Source organism: Hemiscyllium ocellatum, chromosome 2 (assembly GCF_020745735.1).
Source record: "Hemiscyllium ocellatum isolate sHemOce1 chromosome 2, sHemOce1.pat.X.cur, whole genome shotgun sequence".
Lineage (NCBI taxonomy): Eukaryota > Metazoa > Chordata > Chondrichthyes > Orectolobiformes > Hemiscylliidae > Hemiscyllium > Hemiscyllium ocellatum.
The window spans coordinates 110,649,264-110,673,852 of NC_083402.1; the positions used below are offsets into that span (position 1 = coordinate 110,649,264).

The 24,589-nt window shown below is 40.6% G+C and overlaps 1 protein-coding gene across 1 annotated transcript; it reads right to left on the reverse strand.

The window, feature by feature from the left end:
• Window positions 1–206: 206 nt before the first annotated feature.
• LOC132826007 (neuronal acetylcholine receptor subunit beta-3-like) lies at window positions 207–24,572 on the reverse strand. Its single transcript, XM_060841724.1, has 6 exons — window positions 24,459–24,572; window positions 20,072–20,116; window positions 18,937–19,046; window positions 3,808–4,543; window positions 3,664–3,777; window positions 207–365 (listed from the first exon to the last, which is right to left on the reverse strand). The coding sequence occupies exons 2-6, from the start codon at window positions 20,096–20,098 to the stop codon at window positions 207–209; spliced, it is 1,146 nt and encodes a 381-aa protein (XP_060697707.1). The 5' UTR covers window positions 20,099–20,116; window positions 24,459–24,572.
• Between the last annotated feature and the right edge of the window lie 17 nt (window positions 24,573–24,589).

Genomic DNA, 24,589 nt, shown 5'->3' on the forward strand with positions numbered 1-24,589 from the left:
CTGTTTTTACACATATTGGCAAATAGCACAGAGAAACCTGATACAACTTAATGGAACTTTTATCATGTATGAATAAAAGCATTTTGCTGCAACTCCCCAAATGATTGATTATTAAATCCCTTTCCTTCTATAAAATATAGTTACATCTAATAGCAAATGGCAGCTTAGCTAAACAGATCCAAATTGTCAATCTCGCAAACCTCAGGCTAAGTGTGATAGTTTGCACTGGGCATTATCACAATGCTTGCCCACATTTGAAGTGCTGGAGCAAACATCAATACTGATCCTAGAATGGCTGCCAGCAAAAACAGCCACAAGAAAATCCGATCCAGGACCTGAGCTACAAATTTCCAGTCTTCCACAACCTGTGAAGAAAGAAAAAATGTTTAATAATGCAATGTGAGTAGTTATGAGTTTACCTGAGATTTACAGGTAGAAAAATGGAAAGAAAATTATATTGATGATAAGATCGTGTGATACTTAGGGAGAAGGCCTAACACATAAATGGATACAGAGGAACCTCGATTATCTGGCATTTGATTATCCGAATATTGGATTATTCAGTGAAATCGCAAGATCCTGATGTCTGGTTAAACTAGTTATCTGGTATTCGATTAACCAAGTGAAATACACCCCGCCTGTGTTTGTGGAAAATTGATGTTCCTCTGTATATAGCTTGATAGCTGATGAATTGAGCGTTTCAAAGGATATTAGTTTGGAAGGTAATGCTTGGAAGGTCAGCATTGATGAACTCTTTGACAATGCACACACTTCGAAAAACATTGATGTCTTTTCCGAACCATGCAGTCTTTTGTTGCCAAGATGGCTTAATCATTGAACTCTCCACAAACTCTTTCAAATAGGATTCTCGCATTTAATCTTTTAACAATTAGGGCACCTTTAGTTGAGTTCTGTGAAGCACAAGTTACAACAAAGTGTGAACTGCAGATTACACCAACAGAATCAAAGTTCAAAATGCTGAAATGTATGACAACCAAATGCAGAAAATGTTACATGGGAGAGATGCATTGTAAGAGTATCGTCTATATGGTAAAGGGCTGCCGTGGTTAAGAGTGGCATTGCAAAGTCGGCAATGCAAAGTTATAGAAAAATGCATTATAAGCCATGAGAGTTGTCATGAACTTTTGTACAAAGGTAATAAAAAACAATAAAAAACAAATATTATTTCATCTTGAAAATGCTTTATCTAACGAAAATTATAACTCGTAAAATTCATGAAAGTTAAAATATAATCAAATTGAAAGCACAGTTTTGGTCTTTTGATTCTAAAATGTGAACATTCTAAAAGCATATGGCCATAGGGCAACATTGAGGTGATGTAATATAAGTGAGTGTGCAATTGAACTGTTTGTCACATTTAAGTGTGCCATGTTACTGAAAAGGTTGGGAAGCGCTGTTTTAAGCTGAAAATGTGTTGCTGGAAAAGCGCAGCAGGTCAGGCAGCATCCAAGGAGCAGGAGAATCGACACTTCGGGTATGAGCACTTCTTCAGGATGCTGCCTGACCTGCTGCGCTTTTCCAGCAACACATTTTCAGCTCTGATCTCCAGCATCTGCAGTCCTCACTTTCTCCTAGAAGCTTTTAACCGCTGTTTTAAGCCTTTCAAGCTCATCTCTAACCAATCACCTGCTAGACAAACATTGGTGAAGGAGTTTTAAGAACATAGGTACTTAAGGAGCAGGAGCAGGAGTGGGCCATTCAGCCCTTCAAACCTGCCTGGCCATTCAAGAAGATCATGGCTGATCTGTACCAAGCCTTGAATTCTATTATCATGCCAACTCAAAGTAACTGTCAACTACTGATATTTCAAAGATCTATCTACCTCCTCTTTCAACACATTCAATGATCTCGTCTGCTCAAATCTCTTAAAGTAAACAATTCATGAACATCTGGGAGAAATTATTTCTTCCCATCTCAGTTTTTAATGAGTATTCCCCGGGATATAAGAATAGGGAAGTCTTACTGCAACTGTACATGGTGTGGGTGAGACCACATTTGAGGTATTTTGAGTAGTTTTGGTCCTCTTTTTAAGAAAATATATTATTTCATTGTAGGCAGTTCAGAGAAGATTCACTCGGATGATCCTGTAATGGAGGATTGTCTCATGAACAAAGGCTAAAAGGGTTGAAATTCTACTTACTGGAGTTTAGAAGAATGAGAGAAGATCTTATGGAACATATGGGATTCTTAAGGGGCTTGATAGGGTGAATGCTGAGAGGATGTTTTCCCATATGAGAGGGACTAGAACCAGAGGGCATAGCCTCAAAATAAGGGGGTGCCAATTTAATACTGGGATGAGGAAGAATTTCTTCTCTCATAGAGTTGTGAGTCTTTCAAACTCCTTGTCATAGACAGTTGTGGGGACAGAGTCCTTGTGTATATTTAAGGTTGACATAGATTGGTTCTTGATCAGCATTAGAAATAAAGGTTATTGGAAAATCACAGGAAAGTGGAGGTGAGGAATATCAGATCACCCATGATCCAACTGAACGGTGGAGCAGGCGTAAGGCTCCGAAGGGCCTACTCCTGCTCCTCTTGCTCTTACTTATGTGTCTTATTCTGTAACTATGTCCTGTAGATAAGGACATCCCCATTTGTGGAAGCATCTTCTCAACATCCACACTGTCAAGTCCCCTCACAATTCTGTAAGTTTCAATAAGATCAGCCCTGAGCTGTTTCATCATTCTTGATAAGTTAACCCTTCATCACAGGAACCAGCCTAGTGAATCTCTTTTGAACAGCCTCCAATACCAGCATATCCTTTTTAAAATACAGGGTCCAAAACTGTACCCAGGATCTTAGGTGCAGCCTTATCAAGTCTGCATCATTATAACAAGAGTTCCTTTTTATTAACTACAAACTACAGACAATAAAAACTGAAACACTTCTGCATTTTAATTACTTGCTGGGCCTGCATACTAATGTTTTGTGAAACTTGAAAAGAACACCTATCTCCCTCTGTGCTGTAGTTTCTCACCAGTTACATAGTAATCTGCCTTTTGATTTTTCCTACCAAAGTTCATTACCTTGCACTTTTCTACATTAAAATCCATCTGCCCAGCTTTTACCAGCACACTCAACCTATCTATATCCTCATGTCCTCATCCCAACATGCTCTCCCACCTATTTTTGTATTATCAGCAATTTGGACAAGTTACACACTGGACCTTCCTCCATATCGTTATTATAGATTGTAATGAATCCTTGTAGATCCTTGTAGCACCCCACCAATTATGTCATTCCAACCTGAAGAAGAAACGTTAATCTCAACTCTCAATCTTTTGTGTGCTCATCAATTTTAAACCCACCTGTTACATTAACCATGAGTTCCTGTCTAGTACAAAAACCTTTTATTTGGTACCTTGCTAAATGCCTTTTGAAAATCCAAATACTCCATTTTTGTGAAATTAAAAAGAAATGAGGAATTCCTTTAAAATTCTAGAATGAGACAGAAATACCTTCAGTGAAAGAAGAGTGAACACATCTGTTACATTTTTAAAATCTTTATCGTTATTATATCCTAGACTCCAGAATTATTATATACAGCAATGAAGCTACAATGTGCACATCTTTAAATATTATTTTGTTTTGGAAAGCTCTGATGTGCACATTGTTGGCTTGTTACTATCCTAGTGCCCTTACCTCACGAATAGAATGTTCTTTCTTTATGTGGCTTGAGATGTATCTCACCGATTCAGCAGCCTTTTCTAAGATTGCGATCATAGCTGCATTTTCATCATTCTTCACCTTGTCATGCTGATGTTTATCAAATGTTTTTTGCTTCACCTTCAGATTCTCACTTTTCGAACAGTGGTAGCGATCAGTGTGGCCTCGCATACATAATAGTTTGGGAAGAGTTTGAAGGAAGAGTTTTTTCACCCACGGGGCCATGGGGTGGTAGGTGGTTGAGGATCGGTGGTGGACATTTATCACAAAGACAGTGACAATGATTGAGAGCGTGACAAAGATCATAATAAAGAGCAAGTACTCGCCAATCAATGGGATGACCGTTGAGGAAGAAGGAATTATTTCTTCAATAAGCAAGAGGAACACAGTTAGTGAAACCAGGACTGAGGTGGATAGAGATAGCTTCTCCCCTTCATCTGATGGTGAGTAGAAAACCAGTACAGTTAAAAGAGATAGACCAAGGCAGGGGATAATCAGGAACAATGTATAGAATAGAGGCAAGCGTCTCAATACAAAGGAATATGTGATAAATGGATATGAATGATATCCAGCCCTCCTCATTCCTTTCATTCCTGTAGCATTTAAGATTTCCCATTCTCCATTGTCAAAGAAATCCTTTCGGTCCACATCTTCATCCACCAATATGAGATCAACCATGTTTCCATCATAGGTCCAGGATCCAAATTTCATTGAACAGTTTTGTTTGTCGAATGGAAAAAATGTGACATCTATTGTACAGGAGCTTTTGTAACTTGCAGGAGGTGTCCATCTCACTGTCCCATTGTACTTCACAATTGCCTTAGTCATCACGGATACTTCAAACCTTCCATCTGCACTGAAAGGCAATAAAGATACTGTTAGGATCATAGCTGATGTTATGACTGGGCAAGTCAGTTCAAGAATGAAACCTGGCTTGACACCGTTTTTATTTAATTTGATGGCTACTTAGAGGTTTATTACACAAAAATAAAATAAACCAAGCTATCTAATATATAGAATCAAAACGTGTGACAGTTGAAACGTACAGCATGTCATGCACAACCGAGGAAAATTAAAAATATGTAACATTTGGCTATAAAATATATACCTGAGTTGATTGCTGTATTGACAACAATTTGAATTTAACCAATCAGTTTAAATTATGCCCCAGGATACTAAAACCCAATCAAGTTTGACTGTATTGTTTTGCCAACATTGAACCAATGAGACAATCCAATGTTGGGGATATAAAAAAGGCAGGCATTTTGAAAATCAGATAGAACAACTGCCATCAAGACAGAACCAAGAAATTGGCCTGGGCAGCAGCATCTTTTTTTGTAAAGACAGGTGTAAAGTATAATGCTTTCTTTAAAATAAGCAGTTGAGAGAAATGGGTGCTTAGATTTGTGAATAGTTGGTGTTTAATGTTCACTTTCAGAGTTGAAGAATAAATTGATATTTTTTTCTTTAAATAGTAAAATTTGGGAATTCTCTGTCAATCATATTTTAAAAGATTATGAGACGAGGTGAGTTTTTCTCGGTGTTTGGTTTAACTAACAGAGGGGTTTACTGCTGTGTCTTAACAGTTTACAATCTAAACTTTTACACTAGGGTAACTGTGCTTGCCTTGAACTGTTCTATATTTATCTCTCGGAGACAAAGTACAATTTGTTCTGAATTCAGTCAGGTCTCCTACAAAACTGCCCCAAAGGCTTTCAATCCATTCAAAAACAATCAATTCTTGCTTATTTTAAAGAAAACATTGTACTTTACGTCTGTCTTTACAAAAGATAATGATACTGCCTAGGCCATAGTGACAGAGGGGGAATCTCCATCACTACGAGGATTCAAATTTAATAAGGAAGAAGTCTTGGATACACTAATGGCAATTAAAGCCAACAAGATATCAGGACCAGATTAGATGCATGCAAGGAATTTGAAGGAAGTGAGGATGGTGATTTTGTGAACACTGGCCATGGACTTCCAGTCCCCAGATTTGAGGGAAGTGCCAGAAGACTGGGGAATTGCTAATGTTATAGTCTTGTTCAAGAAAGATTATAAAGTTAATACCAGCTATTATGTACTAGCCAGTTTAAATTTGGTGGTGAGGAAGCTTCCAGAAACAATTATTCAGCATAGAATTACCAGTCACAAGGAAATAAGATGGGTTGATTAGGAAGGGGCAGCATAGATTTCTGCATGGAAAATTGTGCTTCTCTGACTTGCTGGAGTCTTTTGACGGCCAGGCTGTTGATAGAGTAAAGGTGTGGGAAAAGATATGCTAACCCATGATAGGCCCACAAAGGCAAAATTGGCCAAACCATATCAAAAACATCCAGAATTCCCAAGCAGGCTCACAAACTAAATGAGACAGCATGCAGACAAGAGAATACACTCTAAGCTCCCAATAACAATGACAGAGCATCGCAAATATCTCAAAGCCCCAAGGGCAGTTTCACAACCCAGCAATACCAAAGCCACACAAAGAGCAGGTCAGACAGAAAGGCACCAGCAAGGACATGCCCCAGAAACAGGGCAATGGAAGCACCTCAACACTTCAGAGGAGACATTAACACCTACCTGTGAAGAGAAATAGAACCATCAATACTGTCAGGATGTTGCATTGTGTGAAGGAACAGGACATTCATCCAATAACTGCTTTCCAATTAGCATCCTTGCAACTAGATTATTCCATTTCCAGATACATTGTAGTTTCCCATTTCTTAATCAGTCTCATTGTACAGCATTATTGTAAAACTGGTCTTATCCTCAGCTCTAGGAAGAGAAATCTGATCTACCTGTACAGATTGTCAGTTCTGTGTCAGCCTAGTCTGTTTCTCTTCCAGCGACATCGTTTGCAATAAACTGTTGGTCAATTACACTTTCTTTTGTGATCTGTAACCTATTGGGCAAATTCCTCCAACAGTTTGGTGCAGTCGGTAGGATTTGATCCTTCTACTGATATCGCTTGCAATAAACTGTCAATTTCACTTCAAGCTGCTGGCAAATTTCTCCAACAATAGGAATAGGAGCAATGTGGAAACAAAATTGGCTGAGCGATAGGAAACTGAGAATAATAGTCAATGAATATGTTTCAAGCTGGAGGAAAGTTTGTGGTGGAGTTCCGCAGTGATTGCTCTCGGGATCCTTGCTTTTCCTGATCTATATTAATGAGCTGGAACTTGCTGTGCAAAGGGCAATTTCAAAAGTTTGCAAATGACACAAAGCTTGGAATCATTGTAAACTGTGAGTGGGATAGTTTTTCTAAAGTGTCAGGTCCATATTGGAGACATTGTCTATGCAGATTACTTCTGTACTTGTAAAATGACTGGAATCAATATTACTCCAGTGTCTACTGGGGTCATCTGATGCCAACTTGCAACAAAATGTGCAGTGCAGCATCCCTTGAGAAAACTTGTTGGAGCAGAATGGAGTTCTTTTTATGGTACTAACTGCAGCGATGTAAGTGAACACGATTAGCTTTAGAAATTTTGTGAATGAGTGAGTGGATGGGTAAGTGAGTGAGTAAATAAATGGCTGAGGTGGGCAAAGGGAGTGCAAGTGAGTATAATAGACTAATGGGAAACTGGGAGGCAAGTGGAGTGAGGCAGTTTAGGACGTGGGCCATAATGTGAGAGTAGTCAGGTGGTTGAGAGAGAAGTTAGGTCAGCTTGCCTTGGGTGGGCTATTCATATCAGAATTGTGTCAGTGCTCAGGAGAGTGGTCAAATCAGGGGAAAGTTGGAGATGGGTGAAGTTGACTGAGGAATGGGGTCAGCTGTGTTGTCAAGCAGATGTTAGATTCAGATTAAAGCTTTCTCACATTTCCTGAGTAATGATCTAGGTAAGCACAGCAGAGTTGACCTGTTCTCTGACTGTAGCTCTGGAGGGTCTCAGAGAGGAGGGGAATTATCCATTAGATTTTGAAAACTTTTCAGGCAACTCCCACATAGCTCTACATATCAGAACATTCACAGGGGCCCAACATGCATCAGTCATACATCTGGACCTTTGATAGAGTCATAGGGTCATATAGCATAGAAACAGGTCCAGCCAGTCCATATTGGTCATAATCACAAAACTAATCCCACCTGCTTGCGTTTGGCCCATACACCTTCAAACATTTCTTATTCCAATACTTTAAACGTTGTAACTATACCTACATCCACCATTTCATCTAGAAGTTCATTCCAAACATGAAGCACTCTCTGTGTAAAACAAACTGCCTCTCATATCTTCTTTTAAATCTTTCTTCTTGCACCTTACAAATATGCCCCCAGTCTTGAAATCCCCCACTTGATGGAAAAGACACCTGTGATTCATATTATCTATACCCTTCATGATTTATCAACCTCTATAACGTCACGCCTCAACTTCCGACACACCTCGTGATAAAAGTTGATGATCTGGAGCTTGGAATGTTTGGCCCAATACTCCACCCACAGCATTGAAAAGATCATTACACACAACTCAGTGTTTTAAATACCTCCCTTCCTACCTCCTTTAACTTTAACAGTCTATCTTGTTCCCCGTCATGTACTTACTGTATCAACTGCAGCAATGCTTTTCACATCAGCTATTTCACATTGTAGAGTATTCCAAATTCTAACCAAGCTTTTAGCAAATAACTTTATCTTTAATTCTCTTCAAGATATATTTCTCTTCATAATTACATCATCGTGTTTTGGACTTTCCAACAAGTGGAAACATCCTTTTCACATTTACCCTATCAAATCGCTACTTGTATATTTAATTTACATGTAACCTCTCAGTTCTGGTATCACCATTGTAATTTTTTTTTGCAGTGTCTCCATGGTGTCTGAGGATCCTTTTTGTAATCTGGAGACTGGAACTGAGTGCAGCAGCTTTCGATGCAGCAATAATTTTCTTGGCTCGTGACCAAACGGCACAAACATTTGCTCATCAAATATTTATGGAAATGGATAAAAAATACATTCCTTTGCATCATGTATACTCAATATCTGCTGAAGAGCACTTTGAAATTTCTATACAATGGGAAGTGGTAAACTTCCAAAATTTTCCCTGTGTGCCGAAGGCATTACATTCATTCCTGTCTCTTTAGTGTTGTAAGTTAGTGTCAGAACTGGGATGAATGGCAGTAGAAACGTAGAATGCAACCAAAAGAAAAAACAGCTGAGTGTTAATTTTCTAAAAATCAAAATTTTTAAATATTCATTACTCGTTCCTTTCTCTTTTTTTCTCTTTTAATCCACACTTTCACTCCACTACAATTTTTCCTACTGTCCTTATTTTACTTCATATCTTTCCTTGTATATTCTCTTGTTTCTTTCTCAATCCTTTAAACTCATCCATGAAGGAGGTGTATACATTTGGTTATATCATTCACTAAGTCCAGATGTCTCCATGACCTCACTGCACCACGAGCATGTCAAGTGTCCAAAGAGTTGCAGCAGGAAAGGCTGTCAAGCAGAAGAGTGAGGGGAAAAATCTGACCAATGGGTCATAGAGTCATACCAGAAATTTTTCCATTCCCTAAAATTCTGCTCTGATATATTCAACTTGCCAGGTGATTCTTGTATGGGATGTAGCTATCACTAGTAGGCCAACACTGAATGTCTTGCTCGTGCTATTTAAGAGGGCAGTTAAGAATCAAACACATTATGATGGGTCTGCAGTCATGTATAGGCCAGAACAGTTAAGGATGCCAGCTTTTCTTTAATAATGGACATTAGTGAACTAGATGGGATTTAACTGGTTTCATGTTTTCAAGTAGGTTAGTTTCCATTTCCAGATTTTATTGATTTCAAATTTCATAATTTGCCTGGTTGTATTCAAATATATGTTCCAGAACGTTAGCCTGGAGATCTGGATTACTGGTGCAATGACTTTACCATTATGTCATCACCTCCCCATTCTCACTGTTTTCTCAAGTCTCGAGATAGCTCCATGTTGGTGTGTTTATTATTAAACTAACTGACAATGGTGTCACAGCTCTTGCTGTCACCTACAGCTGCATGCTTCTATTTTTGGGCAAAGTGGGCACTACCAGCTAAATAGAACCTGATTGGTACCAGCAGATGAGAGCTGGTTGCAGAAAACCATTATGGAATGTAAAATACTCATGTACTAGCTTCCTAGAGATTTTCAGAGACAATGCTTCTCGAAAAAGCCAAGTAGATGGGGACTGAAAGCAGGGCCTGACCCATGTTGGGGAGGGGAGCAACAGGACATTGTGGCTGGCAGATTACCAACTGGGGACAGTCCTATCAAGGTAGCCAGCCCCCACTGCTTCACTGCTCACCCTATCCCCGCCAAGATTTGCCAGCCCTGTCAGACAACATTCCTTGCAGTATCCTCTGGGTTACTTGTCACCACTGAGTAGCTGTCCAGCATCCCACTGAATGAGGTAGCCAAGATGAAGAGGGCACCCCAGGGAGGCCTGAGGGAGGGAACTTGCCAACGATGCAGGTATAGCAATGATGGTGACCATTGTTCTCTGTGTGGCCCCTCCACGGGTTACTGAGCAGCCATAAAAGAAGGAAAGACTTCCTTGTGCCCCCACCCCCTCACATTTGGAATGTGTAAGGAAACTGTCAGAGTTTACCTAGTGGTCTCTCTGTCACAGTAAAGTGTGCATGAGGATGGCGAGTGTCTGATAACTGACTTAATTAGTTAAGACAACAGGTCAACTTCCCAACAGGTCAATCCTCACACTAGGTTTATCTCTCACAAAATCTTTCACCATGTCTTATCAAATTTCCTCATTAACTACCTGCCTTGACCCTGTGGTAATCCCCCATCCCATATTTAACCCCATTTTACCACTTGCCATCCACAGAAGAGCTCATCACTCAGCAGATATTGTTTAAAGTCCTACATCCCTGGCATCTGTACCAACTTTAAAAGACCACTGTCTGCATGGAAAAGCTTTGGCAATCTGGCACTGCCCCTCACCACACAGCAGCCAGAAAGCCATGTTATTCAAGGTACATAATTAGCAAGGCTGACAGTCTCACATACTTATAACTCCATTCTCTCAGCATTGTTCCTGTGTATACACCATGCTAAACAGTTTACATCTCCTAGCTACATCCAATCTAAACATCTCTGTAAGTCAGTGCTACTCTGTCCCAGCGCACACCTCAGACATATGTCTTGTCAATCTCCAGGAGGGCACATCACATACAGGCAAGTAACTGGACAATTGCAAACATGATCTTTCATTTGCAGACAGCAAAAAAAAACAAAAGCAATTGAGGCTGCAGTTCACCCTCACAATGCAAAACAACTGCTGGCATTATGACCAATGAATATTTTACATTCCAAGATGGTCTTCTGCAGCCAGCTCTTATCTACTGGTAGAGGGTGTCAGTCAGGTCCTGTCTGAATTGTAGCACTTGACATAAATGAATTCTGTCACATACAAAGAGAACTTCCTCCTTCCCATTGTCCTCATCCTCCTGCTCAGAAGACTGCTCCCCTTCCCTCCAGTTCCTCAATATCCAGCACATCTCCTCGTTGCCTTCTCCAGTTGTGCAGAACACAGTATACCTGGATGATGCAGCACTCTCAGTAGTATAGGGAAGGGCATGCAGATCTGATATGACCTGAAGGGTCCTGTAACTGTGATCTCTATCTGATCTTGGAGATCCTCTTCCACCTTGATATGGAGAAGCCAGTGTTGTACTGAAGTGTACAAAGCTAAAAATCACACAATATCAGGTTATGGAGCAACAGGTTCATTTGGAAGTACTAGCTTGTGGAGTGCTGCTTCTTCATCAGATACCTGATGGACTATAACCTGATGTTATGTGATTTTAAACTTTCTCTTCCACCATGACAGCCTGCAGCTACTTCTGGACATGTCATCTGCCCTGGTCATCTAGTGCCCAACCTCACCTTCTAGGGTAGGCAGCCACAGTGACTAACATGCCAACAGCAGCTTGGACACGTGACTCACTAGCAATGACCATGGTGGGAATGTAAGGAGCTAACCAGCTCTGATAACCATCAGTGGTGAATATTCTGTAGCTAAGACTTGCATACACTCCTCCATACAGTTAGACACGCAGCTCCCTGATAATAAAGGTTGTGCCTCCATCATTCATTCAGCTTCAAGTTTAGCATATGTAGGAAATTTGTGAAGGTGTTGTGCCAGCTGAGTGGCCAATATTTCATCAAAAAGGAGAGGTATGCTATGGTCTGACCTCCTTTCTATCCCAGACCCACGTCAACCATGAAACATATCTTGCATACAGTGGGGTCCATTGTAATATGTGAGCGATAATGAAGCAACCATCGCCACCTCTGATAACACTCTTGGATATTTCACACGTTATGGATTTGTTTTGATCAGCATTTTCCTCTTCTAAAGTTATTGCCATTACTTTGAGCATTTATTCAGACACTAATGCACAATTTGCAAGGACCAATGCATGATGCATATCATCTTTGACCAACATTTGAACCTTAAACATGCTCCCTCTGTATACATTGCAAGCGGATGATGAAACATTGTAATTTGAATATAGCTGCAGTTTGAAAGCTCATTTTCATGTATTTGCTTCCTCAATGGCCTGATGTCCAGCAGATAAGGATCCCACACTTTGGTCTATCAAAGTGGCAAGTACCCCATCCAGGCTGGGCATTGTCTCATTCTGGATTGCTGGTGCTGGAAAAGCACAGCAGTTCAGGCAGATGCTGCCTGAACTGCTGTGCTTTTCCAGCACCACTCTAATCCAGAATCAGGATTCCAGCATCTGCAGTCATTGTTTTTGCCTGGGCATTGTCTCAGCCATTTCCAGTTACACTGAACATCAAGCAAACAGCAAGTGATGGCAGGGAACACAGCAGCAGCATGGTCTGGATGGTTGCCAGATACTCTACCCCCTCCTCCCAGAACCAATTTCTTTCCTTTTAGATTGCAGTGCCCCATCAGTCCATTTCCACTCAGTCCCCCATGTGGAGAGCCAGCACATTGAATTTCACCTCCAGCTCTCTGCCATATGCCCTGAGCCCCAACATTGCCTCACCCCTCATGCCCACTCAGGTCCTCAACATTCCCCTTGTAGAGGCCATGATGGTGCCACTGCTAATAGTCTCCACCTCGCCTTGAGACTTGATCGTCCCACTCATTTTTGACATTGAGTACTCCTCTTGCTCATGTAAGTCCCCCTTTCACCTTTATCAACCATCAATGCATGGACCTCCAATACAATATTGCCTTAGACATCTAATTGACTTTGACAATTTATCCCCAGACATGACTGACCACACCCCTGACCATTGGCTTTGTAGCTTCCTGACAGTTAATACATTAGTCTTTTGTGATGTCCCAAAAGGAATGACCATTCCCCACTCCCTGGACTGTAGTCAGTGACCCTGACCATGGCTCATCCAAATGACCCTGTACAATCCACTGGACTGGGCCCAATACTGGTATGGATTGAGGATTGGCTGTCTGACAGAAGGCAGAGAGTTGGGATAAAAGGTTCTTTTTCAGAATGGCAGCCGGTGACAAGCGGTGTCCCGCAGGGTTCAGTGTTGGGGCTGCAGCTGTTCACATTATATATTAATGATCTGGATGAAGGGAGGAGGGGCATTCTAGCGAAGTTTGCCGATGATACAAATTTAGGTGGACAGGCAGGTAGTACTGAGGAAGTGGGGAGGCTGCAGAAGGATCTAGACAGTTTGGGAGAGTGGTCCAGGAAATGGCTGATGGATTCAATGTGAGCAAATGCGAAGTCTTGCACTATGGATAAAAGAATACAAGCATGGACTACTTTCTAAACAGTGAGAAAATTCGTAAAGCCAAAGTACAAGGGAATCTGGGAATGCTAGTCAAGGATTCTCTAAAGGTAAACATTGCATCCGTGATTAAGAAAGCGAATGCAATGTTGTCATTTATCTCAAGAGGATTGGAATATAAAAGCACCGTTGTGCTACTGAGACTGTATAAAGCTCTGGTTAGCCCCATTTGGAGTACTGTGTCCAGTTTTGGTACCCACACCTCAGGAAAGACATACTGGCACTGGAGCGTGTCCAGCGGAGATTCACATGGATGATCCCTGGAATGGTAGGTCTAACATACGAGGAACGGTTGAGGATCCTGGGATTGTATTTATTGGAGTTTAGAAGATTAAGGGGAGATCTAATAGAAACTTACAAGATAATACATGGCTTGGAAAGGGTGGACGCTAGGAAATAGTTTCCGTTAGGCGAGGAGACTAGGACCTGTGGACACAGCCTGAGAATTAGAGGGGGTTAATTCAGAACAGGAATGTGGAGGCATTTCTTCAGCCAGAGAGTGGTGGGCCTGTGGAATTCATTGCTGCAGAGTGCAGTGGAGGCCGGGACGCTAAATGTCTTCAAGGCAGAGATTGATAGATTCTTGATGTCACAAGGAATTAAGGGCTACGGGGAGAATATGGGTAAGTGGAGTTGAAATGCCCATCAGCCATGATTGAATGGTGGAGTGGACTTGATGGGCCGAATGGCCTTACTTCCACTCTTGTGTCTTATGGTCTTATAATACTGATCGTACTTGTAACTGCTCAGTGAGATCAACATTCACCCTGTCCTTCCCTACCTTTACATGGCCAGATGATTGAATGAACATGCAAAGTGTTTTCCACCTAGGCAGCTGGCACATGTTATAGATGTTAGGTTGACCTCTCAGTATGCTGTGCATTCCTGATGAAGGGTTAATGCCCAAAATGTTGATTCTCCTGCTCCTCAGGTGCTACCTGTCCTGCTGTGTTTTCCCAGCACCACACTTTTCGACTCTGATCTCCAGCACCTACAGAGCTCACTTTCTCCATCTGCAGCAAGACATTCCACCCTAGGACAGATCCTAACTGGCAAACAACCTGCCTGTGTGTCTGTGCTAAAGAGCTCATCAATACAGCAGTTCTGATTACTTCTAGTCTCTGGCTGAAGCAACAACAGGCATGGCATGGATACTGTCGGCATGCAGGTAGATGGAACATGAATGCATGCAAACAGAACAAGTGAGCAGCCTTGTGTTGCAGCTTGGTTCATTGCATGGGCTGAATGCCTGACATTGCATGCAAAGTGTCCTTGCAGCAGCCTGTCAATGCCAGTTGTTGTTGTGCTCTGCAACACAAGTTTATACTTCTTAACTGTCCTGCAGTGGATTGGAAGGATGCAATAGAAGCTGTGAGAATTTGGCAACTAGCAGATGCCAAACTCAGTGGGGAGGGTTGTGTGCCACTGTTGCCCATCAATTGTGCCCTGGAATGTCGTTACATATGAATAACATGGAGGTTCCTTACAGCCAGTGGTGAGCTGAAGTCACTCAGAGAGAATTCTTTACATTGAGAATTCTTGGCATCTATTTTGCTTGAAGAGGGTTGTAGGACAGTAAGCCGCATGTTAATGAGGTGAGATTATGCAGTTGAAAGGTTTTTCAATAAGCAATAAACCTGCTTAATAGGTAATTCACCACTGCCTAGCAAGAATATCATCTTGGATCCTCGAGCTTACTTTAAATATGCAGGAAGTCACTCCCAACCTCAAGCTATGCCTTACTGAGCTTCTCTCACAATTCTACCATAGTTCTTGTCATAGCCCATGTCATTGGGACCACTCTAAGTGTCTGCCCAATGTTTCTATCTGTAAAGCCTGTTGTCTTTTAATTTTAATAAAATGTTTAACCTTAGTTGGTTTTTCATCCGATTGTCGAAGATTATGTCAAAGAATTAAGAGAGTTCAACCAAGTAACCTACAATATGCATGGTGTGGGCTGATGCTGCCAATCTGATCTACCATTTCCCACCACCATTTGACCTCACCTGGTTCTCTCCCTCTGTTGTCAGGGTGATACATATTTCCCCTCCACAATTCCCACTTTAACCCCATCGCTCACTCGTCAACAAATCTATTTTGGGTTGGCCCTGCCTTTCGTTCCTAATGCTTCTCTTTTCCACCAGAAAATTACTCTACTGTTTATTCATTTCCAATGCTGCAGCCACTGGAATTTTTGAACCAGAAGTTCAAATATTGAGAACTTAAAGTGGTCAAATGATTGTTAATTCCATGTTCTCTAAATTTGAATTGGGATTTATAATATTGCAATTACTTAGGGAATTTACTGTTTTCTTAATGCAAAATATAGGCATCTAGGTGTTAAAGAAAACAATGTGTGACTCTACACAACAGGTTCAGCCCTGCACAAGTAAAAATAGGAAATCTAAACTGCTTTAACTTTTCAATAAATCCTGTATCTCTACAAAATCCTCCAAGTTGTTTCAAACAGCAAATCAATTGACTTTCCTTGTGTGAGACCACAGAGGATTTGCTGGCAATGCAGAATCTTGTTCAATATTTAATAAGCAGCAGGTTTAAATATAGTTTTAATGAAAATTACTTTTGCTTGTCAGTCATTTCAACTCAATGATCAACCTGAGACTCATAATACTGAAAAAAAAATTAAAAGTAGCAGTGTGTGATCTTAGTAATGATAATGTTAGCATATAAATCAGCTTCATTAAATAATGGTCAAAATATTTCACACAGATCTCAATTCCTAAAACATTAAACAAATAATTTATGTTTACACGTCCTTTCATGACTTTAAGGCATCCTTAACTATTTTTGGAGTAGTCATCGATTGAACTATGGGCATTGCAACAGACTGCACTGGACTGAATAATTGAGTGATCTGTTTTAGTGACATTGTTTGAGGAATTAACATCTGGCCAAGAGCTCTTCTTTGAAACAGTGCCTTAGAATATTTTATGGACCTCAGACAGGACCTCAGTTTAACACCTCAGCCTGAAGATGGCAGTTGCAACAATGCACTCTGTCAATGCACGATTATAGACCTTTGAAGAGGAACATGAACTTGTAAATCTTTGAATTAGAAACGCAAGATGCTAAAAGTGAGCCATGACCCAACATAGAGTCATAGAGTCTTCGAGTCATATAGCATGGGAACAGACTCTTTGGTCCAACTCATCCATGCCAAATAGGTTTCCTAAACTGACTAGTCCCATTTTCCTATGTTTGGCCCATATTCCTCAAAATCTTTCCTATTTAAATAACTTAAATGTTGTAATTCTACTCACCTCTACCATCTCCTCTGGCAGCTTGTTTCTATAAGAACCACCCTCTGCATGAAAACATGGCCGCTCGGGTCCCTTTTAAATCCTTTCCCTCTCAACTTGAACCTGTGCACTCTAGTTTTGGGGAAACGACCCTGGGGAAAAGACATTGGTCTTTTGCCTTATCCATGCCCCTCATGATTTTATAAACCTTTATAAGGTTTTATAAGGCTCCTATCCCCAAGAATAAAGCCACAGCCTATTCAGCCTGTCCCTACAACTCAAAGGCTCCAGTCTTGGAAACATCCTTTGAAATATTTTCTTTGCATCCTTTCCAATTTAATTACATCCTTTCTATAGCAGGGCAACCAGAATTGTACACAGTAGTACAAATGTGGCCTTACTAATGTCTTGTACAGTTATAACATGATATCCAACTTCTGTGCTCAGTGCTCTGACAGATGAAGACAAGTGCGTCAAACGCTTTCTTCGCCACCCAGTCTGCCATGACCCCACTTTCAAGGAGCTATGTTACATGTACCCCAAAGTCGATTTGACTACATTCCCTAGGGCCCTATCCACCATGAACTGTTTAACTCCTGCCCAGGTTTATCTAACTAAAATGCAACACCTGACATTTATCTAATTTAAACTTCATTTGCTATTCCACACTGACCCAGCTGATCAAGACCCTATCACACTCTGAGCTAACCTGCTTCACTGACGCTATATGACCAATTTTGGTGTCATCTGCAAGCTTACTAAACATGCCTCCTATATTCTCATCCAAATTATTTATATGAATGGTGAACAACAGTGGACCTAGCACCGATCCTTGCAGCACATTCTATTTTTGCAATTAGTTTGAGCAATCAAATAGATTCTGGTGTGTTGATGTATGGAGAATTCACTTCCGCAATGATGAATAGATTACATTTGAATATGTGTCCACCTTTGATAGATTAATGGGATATTTTTAAATGGAACTTGGTTTTCTTTGTACATTGTGGCAAGAGGTTGCTGCTGAGGTGTTTCCACATGCAATGTCACCTTTCAGCATTCCCAGGTTGGTTTCAATATTCAAGGATGAATGCTCCCTCTATTCTAGTTCAAAGATGCAATGTACTTTAACAACACTAGCGTTTACATTTCCATAATTTCAGCAACATTCTTGTAGCTTATAAGTTTGTTTTTATTTGTTCACAGGACCTGGGTGTTGCTGGCTAGGCTAGCATTTATTGCCCATCTTTAATTATCCAAAGATCTGCAAGTTAGGTGGATTTTCCATGCTAAGTTGCCCCACAATGTCCAGGGATGTGTAAACTGGATGGATTAGTCATGGTACATGTGGATCAGGCAGCATCCGAAGAATAGGAAAATCGACATTTCGGGCAAAAGCCCTTCATCAGGCTTTTGCCCGAAACATCGATTTTCCTGGTCCTTGAATGCTGCCTGATCTGCTGTGCTTTTCCAGCACCACACCCTTGACTCTAATCTCCAGCACCTGCAGTCCTCACTTTCGCCATGGTACATGTGGGTTTATGGGGGTAGACTGGGTAGAATCCTCTTCAGAGGGTCAGTGCAGAAACAATGGGTCAAATGGCCTCTTTCAGTACTGTCAGGATCCTATAACTCTGTGATTTAATTGCCTAGTGGGCAGTGAAGACTCAATCAAGTTGTTGTGAATCTGGAGTTATGTGCAGGCCAGGCTAGGTCGAATGGCAGATTTTCTACCCTAAAGAACATTGGTGAACCAGATGGGCTTTGACAACAATCAATAGTACTTGCCACTAGGGTAGCCTTTCATTCCAAATTTTTATTATTTCACCATTTGCCATGGTGGTGTTTGAGCCCATGTACTCAGAAAATTAGTCTAGTTTTCTGGATTACTAACCAGTAGCATTACAATTCTGACACCACTTCCCTTGAGTGAGATTGCTAATTTAGATTGACATTAATACCACTTCACAGCACTTTAGATTGAACAGATAGAAAAGATTCACCTATAATGTTGTCTAAACCTAGAATGTGTACCAGGTGGTTGATTGGTATCAAAACAGTATAGAAACAACCCAATTGGCCTATGCTAGTGTTCATTCTCTGCATGAGTCTCCTCCCAGCTGGTATTGCAAACTTTATCAGAATAGATTAATGCAGGTTTTCTTTTTTGGAAGTTAGGGAACTGTAAAAGCAAGAAGACTTACTTTCCATATAACACTATGTCAGGCAGCCAGATTGATTCAGATGGAACTCGAATGGTGTGGATGCCGCCATAATCATCTGGGTTCCAGCTCAGTTTGTAGTCATTCCACTCCTACAATAGGGAAGGTAATCACATTAATACATGATTAATTATCTTTGAAGTATACATAAAACCGTATTCATTATGCCATTTGATAGACAAATATGCTGAAGTAATTCCACAGAATAACAATTGGAATTAACTGTGTCAGTAAATCATACCTAACTGCCTGTTAATCATCATGCTAACATGATATGCATGGAGGCTATGAAGTGATCTTATTTGTTTTAGTCAAACATTCGTAGCCATTAGTTGATTCTTTTCGAATAGCAGATATTTGCTATCTACAGGCAGGTAGAGCAGTGTTGTTCACTTTTCTTTAATAAAAATAATCATTTTAAGTTCGAAGGGAAGTCTGAGGGATTTTTCAGCACAATCCACACAATATGATAAGATATAAATCAGCCCATGCTATCTTTTCTGTACAGCATTTTACTCTGCTGGGTTTTGGAATTACATAACATCTTTCCATGAGCAATTTAAATATAATTGTTTACCTTTAATTGCTTTGATGAGCTGTGATACCATAAAATAATGTAGAAAGATATTATAAATGCATATTTTGACCACAGAGTTTTCCTTGATTTTGGGTTTATGATTTCAAATCTATCAGGAATAGCTGCAAAACAAAGGTCAACTATTTCCCTGTGAGAATGGGGAAAGCTATAGGAATATTAATTCCTTTAAATCTACTGGTCTTTTAATCACCATGGAGGCATTTCACTTGAGTTTTGGATCTTGTAATAGCTTTGATTGCAATGAATTCTTTTCATTGAATGGCATTAATTCAATGCTAACTTCCATGGCCAACTAGCCTGCAAGCACTGATGCGGAGGCACACAATGAAATAGATCCACCAAAGACTACAAGGAAATGGCTGAGTGCAAGGATTATTACTGTACAATTGCAGTGTAACAGAAGTTATTAATTCTGCACACTAACTATAGGAATAAAATGTGTCAGTGAATCATACCTAATTCCTCATTAGTTACCATGTTAGCACGATGCTCATGGAAGCCAGGAAATGATCTTCTTACCTGTTTTAACCAAACATTCGTGGCCATCAGTTGATTCTTTTCATCCTGTAACAAAAGACACACTGGTGGATGTAGCACAAAATCAGTCACAACTTTCAGAAGGTAAAGTATTACTTGAGCAAAAGATTTAAAGTTGTGTCATACCTGGTCGAGGTATGAATACATTTTAGACAATATTTTCTTAAACAATGGACACAACAGTTAAGATGGTGAGCAACATGTGTGAATTTCTTCATATCAACTCCAGACAATCAATTACCTGATGAGAATGTGGACAATCACAGCTAGCCATTTGCAGGTTCTCAAGTCCTTTTGTTAAAGATGAACTGTCAGCAGAATAAGAATTGGGGAGGCAATAGCATAGTGTTAAAGTCACTGGACTGGTCATGCTAAGGGCCAGGCAAATGTTCTGAAAACATGGGTTCTGATGACGACATTTGAAATAAATGTAAAGAAACAGAAATTAAAAGCCAATCGAATAGGGACTAAGTAATCTTTGCTGATTCTTGTAAAAGTCCATTTGTTTCATTAATGTCCATCAGGGAAAGAAATCTGCTGTCCTTAACTGATTTGACTTACATATGACTCCAGACCCAGAGTAGTGTGATGGATCCTTAATTAAGCTCTGAAATGGCCGAGAGAATCAATCAATCCAAGGGGATGAGGGCTAGCAACATGTGCTGGCCTTGTCAATGATGCCCACGTCCCATACAAGAATAAAGAGAAAAAGAAATACATCTCACCAGCTGACTCATCATTCCACCCTACCTCGGGTCATGAAGACACTGAGATTCAATGGCCTGAACTTTCGCTTCTGACTACAGAGTCAAGATATATCCTGGCTTTGCAAACCTTTGCAAGCAAGAAATAGCCCAGCAGGAGGTTCTTTTTGTTCCAGGATGCAGGGCTCCTTGAGAGATGAACTCGATTACACTGGAGTGAAAGTAGTAGCTGCCAGGTGGAGAGGCACACTGCAGGGAAACCTACTGGAATGTTCTGGCACTGTGTTGAAGCTTAATAAAGAAGAAAAGCAAAAACATTCCTCTAGCCCTCATTCCTTACACGTCCGCCACACACGCTCCCCAGGTGCCTTCCATGTCAAATCATAGCCTCTATGCCAACTTATGTCATTCTGTCATCCCACAATTGACTTTTATGTTCCTCCATGTTAACCTATGCCTCCCAGCCACAACTTATTTCTCATGTTCTCCACCTCAACCTTTACTCTTCTGCCTTCCCCCTGGCTCTCCACATGCTGTAATTGTCCCAGACCCATGGCTCATAATTAACCCTTTCCTTCTTCATGGTAACTCATGCCTACACATGCCATTGCCTTTGTTTTCACACCCACCATGTCAACTCAACTATTTTTCACCATGAACTCATGGAGAGATAACACAAAGTTTGATTAAAGTATTGTAAGTGCAATGCAAACTTCTCTCTATTTACTAAATACTCTCATTAATAAACAATTGACTTGGAGGTGCAGGTGTTGGATACCAGGTTATAGTCCAACAGGTTTATTTGGAAGCACCATAATTATTTTGCACTCTTTCAACTGAGTTATGCCTGAAAACAAAAACATTTTATTCAAGTGCGCAGTCATTAAAATAGGAAACATTGAAACATCTATAACTCCTTATAGCTATGAAACAAATTTTGTAATGGTAGATACTGAACTATGATAATTATATCAGTCATGCAACTTGAATCCAATAATGGACATTAACCAACCATCAATGTATCCCAGAGCATGCTGCACGGGAAGTTAACAGATATGCTTCCTGTTCTCTAGGTCTCTGCTGACTAAGCAGGGTCCAATTTGCCTCTGCTCAAAATGCCTGGGACAATTGTCAGGAACCATGCAGGGCAGTTATGAATGAACAGCACTTGCCCAAATGTGTGGCTGAGTTATAAAGATAGTGCCGGCACCAGGAAACCTGGGAGGTCCTGGTGGTGGTCAATATCTCCACCTATGACAAGTAGAAGGATACTAAAAAGCCTATCTGATATTTATTCTTATCAAATACTAGCTACTAATGCCATTAATTAGAGGGGACAATTCTTCCATTGTTTTCCCAGTGATAAGGAAATGCTAACTGAAGGATTTGGCTCTGATTTTTTTTTATTTGTTAATGGGATGTCGGCATTACAGATTTGATGAGCATTGAACACCCAACCCCAAGGTGCCTATGAGAAGGTCATGGTGAGCTGCCTTCTTGAACCGCTGAAGTCCATGTATTGTAGGTACGCCTACAATTTGGTTAAGGAGGTAGTTCCAGGATTTTAATTTAGCTTCAGAAAACAATTTACTAATTAGCAGGAGTTGAAGTGTGCAAACTGTCATTGACGGAGCCCATGGACCCATGAGAGCTGTTTATAACTTCAAGGCTTAACAGTGACATGCAATGGCCACCTGGTAGATATCTTCAGTGTTGCCATCTCAGCTCATTCCAAAATGCAACACCATAAGTTACCAAACTGACTAGATGCCTGTTCCAGGACATAGTAGTTGGACTGTTACTTGGGCAAGAGGAGTGTTTGATGTAACATGCTGTGAAGTGTCAGGCAGCACAATGCTATGGTATCCTAGATGCTCACACTAAAAGACTCTATCAGAGGAGGAAAGGCCACACAGTCACAATGCATCCTCAAGACATTGACTTAAAGAGAGTTAAGAACTTAAGGCATTACAACTGCTTAGAAAGAGTAATCCCAGCAGAAAAGAAAGATAAGAGTAATGAGGAATATGTCACTAAAAGCATACATCTGGATGGTGGCACTATGTCTCCAGTCTCAGCCTTGTTTCCAGTATCATTTCAGAAACGCATTGCAGTAATTACATTACATGGCATTAGCTTATTCTGATTTCAGGGCCCTTGACTCAATTGGTCTTCTATTGATGGCCCTTGAACAGATTAGTAAAGAGAATTAGGGAAACTCACACCAGAAATTAAATCTTGTTTGGTGCATGCATCCAGATGAAAAGGGCAGCAAGCATGTAAAAGGGAGTTTACTTGTCTTTGTATTCCACTGCACATCTGGAAGCCTCTTCCAAACATTATTTGTGCCCTCTGCACACTCAGGACCATGTTGGATTGCCCTATCATTGCCTTATAAATAATTTTAGACTCTGAGCTTTTCAGAAGGCTGGCTTTCTGCCCTGAAATGTAACCACCATCCTTTGCTGCAATGTCTATGTCATTCTTGGACCTCTGCTTTCTGACAACTATTGGTGATTCTGAGAGAGTAAGAGTTCTTGTCTAAGTGCCACAGCATGGTGGCATGGTGGCCCAGTGGTCAGCACTGCTGCCTTACAGTGCCAGGGATCTGGGTTTGATTCCCACTTTGGGTGACTGTGTGGAGTTTGCACATTCTCTCAGTGTCTGTGTGGTTTCCTCCAGGTGCTTCAGTTTCCTCCCACAATTCAAAGATGTGCAGGTCAGGTGAATTGGTCATGCCAAATTGCCCATCGTGTTCAGGGATGTGTAGGTTAGGTGCATTAGTCAGACGTAAATGGTGGGTTACTCTTCGGAGGATAGGTGTGGACTTATTGAGCTGAAGGCTCTGTTTCTATGCTGTAGGGATTCTAATGAATCATTCAAGTGAAATGCCAACATCATCCTTTAAAATGACTAGACTTTGACATATAATTAAACATGAATAGGTCCTGTTTTCAATACCAAGAACCTCATCCCCTGTCCCAGAGTTCTGGGTTTAAGATGCACAATAGAACTTACTGCATATGTTTGTGCATTAAATACCAAATCCTCCCAACATGCACAATTTGCAGGTATTAGGGGCAGAAGACATTCCTGATCAGCCACATGATGGAAAGAACATTGGAGACTCCCCCATCACTATCTAAAGCTCAAGACGACAGCTTGCATGTGAGAAAAAAACATGGTTCCACAGCAATTCAGCTTCCCTCCACCAGCAATTTTTTTTATCTGTGGGTCTGATTCCCTATGCATGTTGTCTTTATGTGGTCAACCAGAAAATTGCAAATAATTGATTCAGCCATAATCTAACCTGGATACACTTGTATCATGGATGTGTAGTTTCCTGAGATTGCAAAATTGAGCCTAATGTGTATGCTCTGTATTACATGGTCCTCTGGGACTGTGATGATTTTACCTTTTATTTTACTATCCATAGTCTTTCAAACATTATGAAAAAATTACATTGATAAAGCCATGCATTAATCAACAGTTTGCTGTTACAAATTCAGAATTATTGCAACTTATCAGTCATACATGACCCGGAGCATAGTTTTCTCACTAAAGTCAATTTAATGCAGACATTCATTTAAAAATAGTCTTTGGAGTTTCAGTTAAAATCAGAAAATGTAATTTCTCTGAAAATGCCACTTCATGGACTGACTTACCACATCCACCAGTTGGGAGATTTCCAGTCCAAACTTTACTTTTATTGTATCGCTGATACTTCTAACTGGTCTCACCCATTTCTGGTATCCTCGAAACAGGTTTTTTAGCAGGGTGTCCTCTATCTCTGCCA